The sequence below is a fragment of the Rattus rattus genome, chromosome X, assembly GCF_011064425.1.
Source record: "Rattus rattus isolate New Zealand chromosome X, Rrattus_CSIRO_v1, whole genome shotgun sequence".
In the NCBI taxonomy this organism is placed as follows: domain Eukaryota; kingdom Metazoa; phylum Chordata; class Mammalia; order Rodentia; family Muridae; genus Rattus; species Rattus rattus.
In genome coordinates, this window is record NC_046172.1 from 8,471,718 (window position 1) to 8,481,596 (window position 9,879).

A 9,879-nucleotide genomic window follows, 5' to 3' on the forward strand; every position below is an offset into this window, starting at 1 on the left:
ACCAGAGTGAAACCAAGGTCTCAGCTTTTACAGGTAGGCTGTGTTCTCATCAGAGCCCCGGGAACCACTAACAGAGCCTTAGAAGTTGCTGGTAAGATTCATTTCCTTATAGTTTTTTAGAGCTAGAAAAAGTGGGTATAGGTCTCTAGTCTCTGTTTAAGCTTCTCTCCATCCTTGCACTCGAAACTCTGACTTCTCCTCCATCCTGCCCCACAACAGTATGTCCACATAAAACGTTTCTGACCAGATAAAACTTGTCTGCAATTTAGCAATCCTATCTTCAATGCTAGTGATATTTTGTGGGTCATGCGGGGACCATTATCCTGTAAACATATCTGAGATCAAGGCTGTTTTTCTAAGAATAAGAAGCTATCCCAAATGGTCCTGACATCTTTTTCATCTCACATTCTTCTCCTGGGTACAGATTAAAACTGTGTTAATTCTTTTAGACGGACTGATTACAGTTGTTTACATGATTACGCAACTGGCCACCAAGTAAGACTTTTGACCTTTTGCCCAGGTTCAGAAAATAAAAGTCCTTGTCATCTTTTTTTTTTTTTTGTTTCTGGGTAGATACACACATGCTGGCAGGTGTAGTTGTGGAGCAACCCACCCCTCACCTACCCCTAAGATGTTGGGAATTATACTTCATTGCTCTTCTGCCTTACTCACTGAGACATGGGCTCTCAGTGAAGCCCAGAGCTCACCTGCTATGGAAGTCTCTTGCTCTGTCTACACTTTCTGCCGCTGGAAGTACAGGTGGGCTGGCATTTACATGGATTCTGGGAGTCCAAATCCAGTCCTCATATTTGCCTGTCAAGTGCCTTAACCACTGAGCCATCTCCCCAGCCAAGGATTGCAAATTTTATATGAGGTTCTGGGGGAAGACTGTTCTTTAAGTCAGTCACATGTAAATATTAACATCTCTCTATAGCAGGTACCAAGCTGACTTCAGAGAAAATGGCAGAGAATGCCTGTACGTCTTGGTTTGACAACAGTCCTGAAATCACCCCCAAGGGCAACTTTTCTTCAGAGTCTCATAGGTTTTGGGCTCTTTAGAAGACATTTTACTTCCTCCCTCTCTTTAAAAATAAAAACAAGGGTCCGGCTTAGGATCAGGGTCTGGTGAAGGGGCAGGAGGCAGCATGTCGGGCCGCAAAGGTGGCAAAAAGAAGCCCCTAAAACAGCCCAAGAAGCAGACCAAGGAGATGGATGAGGAAGATAAGACTTTTAAGCAGAAACAAAAGGAGGAACAGAAGAAACTGGAGGAGCTAAAAGCCAAGGCCATGGGGAAGGGTCCCCTGGTCACAGGCGGAATTAAGAAATCTGGCAAAAAGTAAGCTGTTCTCACATCTGAGGTGATGGTGACCCTCCTCTTCCATTCCTATTTAAACATCTGGATTCCCTGCCATAACATCTTTGCTACTACAACTAGAATGAAGTGTTATCCTGTAACCTGTCAAATATCTGGATTCCCTGTCATAACATCTTTGCCACTGAATAGCTAGAATGAAGTGTTATCCTGGAGCCTGTTGTTGTACATTGTAATGAACTTTTGTAAAAAAAAAATGAATGAACTGAGTAATGCAAAAAATAAAAATAAGAATAAGGGTTGGAGAGATGGGTCTATGGTTAAGAGCACGGACTGTTCTTTTCAGAGGTCCGAGTTCAAACCAGCACCCACATGGTGGCTTTACAACTATGTAAATGGGATCCATGTCTTTTTCTGGTGGTGTGTCTGAGGACAGCCACAGTGTACCATACATAATAAAGAAATAACCTTTTAAAAAATTTAAAACAAACAGACAAATATTTTATTTTGAGCCAGGTATAGTGGTACACCCTTTTAATCCCAGTATTGGGGAGGAAGGACAGCAGATCTTGAGTTTGAGGTCAGCCTGGTCTACAGAGCAAGCTCCAGGACAGCCAAGGCTACCCAGAGAAATGTCTCAAATGCCTCCTACTCCTGCCCCGTCCTTCCCAAATCCCAGTACTTGGGAGGAGACAGGGGGCAGTTCTTTGTGAAATTGAGGTCAGCCTGGTCTACAGAGCACGCTCCAAGCCAGCTGGAAGCTACAGAATGAGATCATGTCCCCAAAACAAACAAAACCCCAACATTTTACATTCATATTTTAGCTTTCCTTTCAGGAGTAAAAACGGACCAGGAGAGCCCCAAGGATCCTTTCCACGGTGGCGAGATCTTTACAAGGCCATAAGCAGGCTGTGAGTCCACTGAAGTGAAGATACGGGCCATTATGCGGAGTTGTTGATGTCTTTTTTATTAATTCTGATTTTCTTTTGTTTTTGTTTTTACTTTCAACTGTCACACTGGTTTCCATAGCAACTGTGCCATTTTGCATTTCCACAAAAACGCAGGGGATTCTAATCTTTGCCAACAGCTCTTTTTAAAGAGTAGCCGTCCTAATAGATGTGACACGGTGCTCTCTCAGTGACTTGCACGTATGCATACATGTATGTGTGCATGTACTAACCCGGTGTTGTGGACACCAGACTTTCCTTAAAGACACAGGCTCCCATTGACCATGAGGCTTGTCATTTAGACTAGAAAGATATTCAAATTACCTATTTTATTTTCAATCATTTATTTTTAGTTTATGTGCACTGGTATTTTTGCCTGCTGGCCAATGAGGCTTCAGGATCCTTTTGTCTCTCCCCCCACCCCCATCACTGGAATTACAGATGCTCACAGCCGTACATAGCTCTTACACATGATCTGGGGATCCACAGTCAGTCTTCTTGCTTTTGCATTGACCATTTACCCACTGAGTCACTTCTGTTGCCCAGAGTTTAGTTTTGATTTGTGTTTCTCAAAAGATTAGTGATATTGGGCATCTTCTTGTGTGAGTCTTGGCTATTTCTGTATCTTTTCTGAGACATGTGTTTTATACTTAATTTTGTGTATACATGTACATGATAGTGTATAGAAAGACACTTACTTTTTTTTTTCTTTTTTCTTTTTTTCGGAGCTGGGGACCGAACCCAGGGCCTTACACTTGCTAGGCAAGCGCTCTACCACTGAGCTAAATCCCCAACCCCGAAAGACACTTACTTTTAAGGTTATTGTTTTTAAAGAAAGTATAATGGGCATTATTTATTTATTTGTGTATTTGTGTGTGTATGTATGTATGTATGTATGTATGTATGTATGTATTCATTTAGCGTGCATATGTGTGTGAGCAGTCATGCCATAGTGTGAATGTGAGGTTAGAGAACAACTTGCAGACAGTGGTCCCCCACATCCACCACGGATGACCCAGAGTTTAGACGCAGGTCCTCAGGCTTAGTGTTGTCTGCCTTTATCCCCTGAGCCATCTCAGTGACCTGTGATTTTTCCTCTTTAAACTAGTTAGGCTAGTGGATCACACCGAATGGTTTTAGAGCTAGTCTTACACCCCTGGAATAAAGTCTACCTTTTCAGTTGCATAATTCTTTTTATATATTAGTATGTTTCATATATGCTCAGTTCTATGTGACAATATTTTGCTGCTTATCTCTGCAGGTACATGTGCAATGGGTGTTGGTTTGTAGAACCTGTTTGTGCAGTCTTTGTCTAGTCTTATAGATGTGACACTGGCTTCAGAAAATAAATTGGGAACTTGATTCTGTTTTTTGGGGTTGGTTTTGCTTTTTTGGTTTTGTTTTTTTTTTCAAGATACTATATAGAATTGGTAGAGTTCTCCAATGAGACCATATAGCTACCTATATTTATTTTAGGGAGAGTTTTTTTTTTTATTTTTGGTTCTTTTTTTCGGAGCTGGGGACCGAACCCAGGGCCTTGCGCTTCCTAGGCAAGCGCTCTACCACTGAGCTAAATTAGGGAGAGTTTTTAAATTACAAATCTGATTCTCTTAATAGTTGTAGAGATATCAAATGGCCTATTTTATTGTTAATTTTTAAAATAATTTCCTTTTAGTTTATGTGCATTTTTGCCTGCGTGTATGCCTGTGTGAGAGTGTCAGTCCCTTGGGACTGGAATTAGACAACTGTGAGCTGTCACGTGGGTGCTGGGAACTAACCTAAGCCCTCTGAAGAGCAGCCAGTGCTGTTAACTTCTGAGTCATCTCTCCTGCCCCTCGAATTACCAATGTCATATTCCTAAGTTGGAATTATGTTCCCCTCTTTGGGTCATCTGTCTATTTGCTCTAGTTGTCAAATCAATGTGTGTAGTGTTCTCCCCAAAGTTCTCAGGCTTTTTGATGCCGACGGAGCCTGTAGCGACACCCCCCAGTTTGGTCAGCCATGTCTGGCTTTCACGAGGGTTCTGCTTTCACACTGACCACGGTTCCCTTCTTCTTCTTCACTTTTTCTTTGTTCATCTAAATGGAGTGTCATCATCAAGCTTGCTGATGAATTCACAGAACCAACTCTGTGTTTCATTGGCTTTTAAAATATTTTTAATTTTTTTTTGTATGTTGTTTTTTGTTTGCTTGTTTGTTACTTTTTGGGCACAGAATTTCACAGTGTAGCTCTGGCTGGCCCGGAAATATGTCGACCAGGCTGGCTTCTCACTCAGAGATTCGGCTGCCTCAGCCCGTGAAGCCCTAAGATGAAGCCATCACGCCCAATCTTGTTTTACTATTTTAATTTTATTTAATTTCTCTCATCTTTCTTACTCCCTCTCCTCTGCTTGCTTTTTCCTCTGAATTCTCGAGGCACATTGTGCTGCTGTCAGGTCCAGTGTTCTGTAGACGTTGATGGGACTCTAGGGGATGATGGTCATGATGCATTTCTCTGTCGTCTCGCAGATTTTCTCTTTAGCTGTGGGTAAACTGCTGTTGTCTACTCCTCCTTTCGGGTCCAGTGCGTTCCCATCCCCATGGTTGTGATGCTCTGTTGGCTGGTGCACATACATTTACAAATGCCGCGTCCGTTTTCTGTCTCGATGTTTTTATCATGATACAAGGTCTCGCTTTGATGTGGGTGATTTTCCTTTCTCTACACTCTATCTTATCTCATATGACCAGTCATACTTTCTTTTAATTGATGTTTGCAATCTATATCACTTTTCATCCTTTTACCCTTTTAAAAAAAAAGGGGGTATTTAACATGTGGGAGTACACAGTCGCTATCTTCAGACACACCAGAAGAGGGCATCAGATCTCATTACAGATGGTTGTGAGCCACCATGTGGTTGCTGGGAATTGAACTCAGGACCTCTGGAAGAGCAGTCGGTGCTCTAAACCACTGAGCCATCTCTCCAGCCCGGAATTCTTTATTTTCAAAGGTTGATCATAAGTATAGTCTTGTTTCAGCCTTATGGGGTTTGTCCTGTTTCCTGTTTACTCTGTTAGGTCACCTGGCATTCCTTTGCCAAATGTGGGACGCTCTCAGCCATTACTTTTTCAGAGTCTACTTTGGTCTTAGTGTTATCTTCGGGGCCACCAGAGATATCAATGCTAGAGTCCCTAAGGTCTCATGTATTTGTGTGCTTTTTCACTTCTTTCTTCTGCTGCTGGGGTGGGTAGTTGTTCTTTCTGTCTCCTCCACTCTCTTACTGAGCCTATTCAGTGAGTTTTAGATTTGGGGACCCCTCCATCTAAATTTTTCATTTGTTTCTTTATGGCTTTTATACTTGTCGACACTATTTATTTGTTTATCTTAACTTTTGGAGTGTTTTGCCTACATGTATGTCTACACACCAGATACAGGTCTGTTGCCCTCTGAGGCCACAAGACCATGTCAGATCCCTTGGAACCAAACTTAACAGATGATTGTGAGCTGCCATCTGGGTGCTAGGAATCCAAGCCAGCTCCTCTGGAAAATAATTCAGTGCTTGTAATTACTGAGTCATCTTTCCCTCCTTTATATTTTATTTTTAAGGCAAACATTTTTAATTGAAAATACTTTTTAAAATATAATACATCCTGATTACAGTTTCCCTCCCTCTACTCCCCCCAGTTCCTCCCCACCTCATGTCTCATCCAGATCTACCCCATTTCTGTCTCATTATAAAATAAATAGGCTTCTAAGGGACAATAATAAAAATAATAAGATAAACAAAAACAAACATATCAGAATAGGACAAAACAAACAAACAGAAGGAAAATTGCCAGGAGAGGCACAAGAAACAGATACGGCTGCAGCCACCCACCTGTTCATTCATTCAGGAATCTGAGAGAGAAATCAAATTTCAAAGAAAGACAAGGAGCCTCCAAGATGTCACCGAAGTGCGTTTTTCTGTCGGCAGTGAACGGCTGGGCACGCAGCCTACACTTAACAGTAGTTTGTTTCCCCAGTGAGTCTGTCTCCCTTGGAGGCAACTACGCTTTCATTTGTGAGTGGTTATCAATGGGCGATAGCTTCTGTCTTAGGAATGGGAGCCTGTGTTCACTTTTTTTCAGCTCTAGGACCCCATCTGGTGCAGACCCATGCAGGTCCTGTGCCTGCTGCCTCAGTCTCTGTTCATAGGAGCTTTGACCCTGTTGATTTAGAGGGCCTTGTTTCCTTGGTGTCCTCCATCACCTCCGCACCCCTGGTCCTTACACCCTTCCCACCTCCTCTTGTACATGGTTCTCTGAGCCCTAAAGGGGAAGGATTTGATGGAAGGTCCCAGTTTAGGGCAGAGTGTTCCAAGGTCTCACTCTTTATGGAATGTCTGCCTGTGGCTCTCTCTATATCTGCTCCCATCTGCGACACGGAGTAGTTTCTCCGATGATAGCTGAGGAAGGCACTGATCTAAGAGTCCAGCAGAATGCTGTTTTATTGCTATGTTCCTTTAGTACAACAGGAGGATTTAGTATCCCCTAGGTCCCTGGGCTCTCTAGTATTAGATTCTCAAGCACAATCATGTCTGGATTTCATCTCATGGACTGGGCCCTAAGTCAATCACATAGTGGTTGGTTGCTCCCACAAGCTTTGTGCCACTGTTGCACTAGCGCATCTTGTAGACAGGGGACCATGGTACATAAAGGACTTGTGGCTGGGTTGGTGTTTACATTCGTCCTTTGGTAGCAAGCAGACTACCAAGAACACTAGAGCACAGGGGTGAAGGCTCTAGGTGGGCAGCAGCTGACCTCTGTGTTTACTGAGTTACTTAGGTGCTGTCTTCAGCAATGGCACCTGCTGTCAGTGTGTGGAGAACGACCCACAGTCTAGGCTACAGCCTGGGCTGTTTGTGGGTTCCCATGGGACCTCTTTGGCCAACTCAATTAGATGTAACCCATTCCCAGTACTGGAAGCTTTATTTGGTGACAAGTCCAGTTAGCTCTGTCTTCCCATTATTTGGTGATTTATTTATTTTTTTTTTAAATCTTTTTAGATTTATTTATTTTATGTATGGGAGTACATTGTCTTCAGACACACCAGAAGATTTCGGATCTTCATTACAGATGACTATGAGCCACCATGTGGTTGCTGGGAATTGAACTCAGGACCTCTGGAAGAGCAGTCAGTGCTCTTAACCACTGAGCCATCACTCCAGCTCCCTCATTTATTTTTTTATTACCATACTATGTTTCCATAGTACCTGTCAAATGGGCTTTAGTTTTTAGCTGTCACTCCCTGTATTTCCTCCCTTGTCTCCCTCTTCCCTGATCCTCCCATTTTCACTTTCCCATCTAGTCCACCCATAAGAGGTGGACTAGATTTTATTCTCATTCCTAGGGAGATCCCTTACTCTATACTAACCTCTGTGGTTCTAGTTTATAGCTTGTCTATCCTTAGCGTGACCTAACAGCTACTATCCGCATATAAGTGAATGCATACCATATTTATCTTTCTGCATTTTGCTTACCTCACTCCAGATGACTTTTTTTCTAGTGCTAACCATTTACCTGCAAATTTCATTGTGTAAAGGCACCACATTTCCTATATCCATTCTTCAGTTAAGGGACATCTAGGTTGTTTCCAGTTTCTGGCCATAGTAAATAGAACGCAGTTGATCAGGTAGCGCTATCGTAGGATGAAGCATGCTTTGGGTATACGCCTAAGGTGAACCTTGGGGTAGATCAATTCCTAGCTTCCTAGATGAACCACCACACTGCTTTCCACAGTGGCTGCACCAGTTTCCAATCCCATCAGCAGTGGATGGATGTCCCTCTTACTCCACATCCTCACCGGCATGAGCTGCTACTTCTTTTTATAAATGATCTTAGCCATTCTGACAGGTGGAAGATGAAATCTCAAAGTAGTTTTCATTTGCACTTGCCTGATGGCTAAGGATGTTGAACATTTCTTTAAGTGTTGCTCAGCCATTTGAGTTTCCTCTGTTGAGAATTCCTGTTTAGATCTGTGCCCCCTTTTAAATTGGATTATTTGCTTACTTGATACCTGTTTTGTTTTGTTTTAGTTCTTTATATATTTGAGGAATTAGGTCTCTAGTAGATGTGTAGTTGGGAAAAATCTTTTCCCATTCGGTAGGCTGCTGCTTTGTTGGAAAGTCTATGCCCTTGGCCATGCAGAGCTTTTCAGTTTCATGAAGTCCCATTTATTACTTGTCCATCTTAGTGCCTGGGCTAACGGTGTTCTGCTCAGGAAGTTGGTTCCCATGCCAATGTGTTCAAGGCGGTTCCCCGCTTTCTTTTCTATCTGGTTCAGTGGATCTGGTATGTTGAGATCTTTGATCTACTTGGTCTTGAGTTCGGGTCGGTATGTATGGATCTATTTGTGATCTCCCACTTGTAGACATTCAGTTTGACCAGCACCATTTGTTGAAGATGCTTTTTTTTTCCCTAGAAATGCTGTGTATTTCTGGCTTCTAAAAAAAAAATCAGGTGTCCATATGTGTGTGGATTTATGTTTGGGTCTTCAATTCAATTCCATTGATTAACATGTGGGTTTTTGTGCCAACACAATGCTGTTGTTGTTGTTATTATTATTATTATTATTATTACAGCTTTATAGTACAATTTGAGGTGGGGGATGTGACACCTCCAGCAGTTCTTTTATTATATGGGATTGTTTTGACTGTACTGTTTGTTTGTTTGTTTGTTTGTTTTTGTTTATCCATATGAAGCTGAAAAGTGCCCTTTCAAGATCCATGAAAAAATTGTGTTAGAATTTTGATGGGGATTGCATTAAATCAATACATTGCTTTTGGTAAGATGATCACTTTTACTGTTAATCTTACACAGTCCATGAACAGGGGAGATCTTTCCATCTTCTGATATCTTTTTTAATTTCTCACTTCAATGTTTTAAAGTTTTTAATCACACAAGTTTTTCACTTGCTTGCTTAGAGCTACCTAAGGTATTTTATATTATTTATGGCTGTTGTGAAGGGTGTTGTTTCCTTTCCTTTTTCAGCCCATTTGTCATTTGTATATAGGAGGGCTACTGATGTTTGTAACTTAGTTTTGTATCCTTCTACTTTGCTGCAAGTGTTTATTGGTTGTAGAGTTTCCTGGTGAAATTTTTAGGCCACTTATGTATACTATCATATCATCCGCAAATAAAGATACTTTGACTCCTTCCTTTCCAATCTGTATGGCCTTGATTCTTTTCAGTTGTCTGATTGCTCTGGCTAGAACTTCAAGAACTATACTGAATAAGTAGGGAGAGAGTGGGCAGCCTTGTCTAGTCCCTGATTTTAGTGGGATTGCTTCAGGTTTCTCTCCATTTAGTTTGATGTTGGCTGTATATTGCTTTTATTATGTTTAGGTATGGGCCTTGAATTCCTGATCTTTCCAAGACTTTTAACATGAAGGGATGTTGAATTTTATCAATGACTTTTTCTGTATCTAATGAAGTGATTATGTGGTTTTGTCTTTTGGTTTGTTTATATACTGGATTACATTTATCAATTTATGTATGCTGAACCATCCCTGAATCCCTAGGATGAAGCTTACTTTATCACGGTAAATTTTTTTCCTTTTTTTTTTTTAACAGACTTAATTCATTTATTTTTCTTGTATAAAAACCC

General features: G+C 41.5%; 1 protein-coding gene across 1 annotated transcript; it reads left to right on the top strand.

Annotated features, from left to right (window-relative positions):
• Positions 1-1,109: 1,109 nt before the first annotated feature.
• On the top strand, positions 1,110-1,569 carry Tma7 (translation machinery associated 7 homolog). Its single transcript, XM_032890033.1, has one exon. The coding sequence runs from the start codon at positions 1,146-1,148 to the stop codon at positions 1,338-1,340; it is 195 nt and encodes a 64-aa protein (XP_032745924.1). The 5' UTR covers positions 1,110-1,145; the 3' UTR covers positions 1,341-1,569.
• The last annotated feature ends 8,310 nt before the right edge of the window (positions 1,570-9,879 follow it).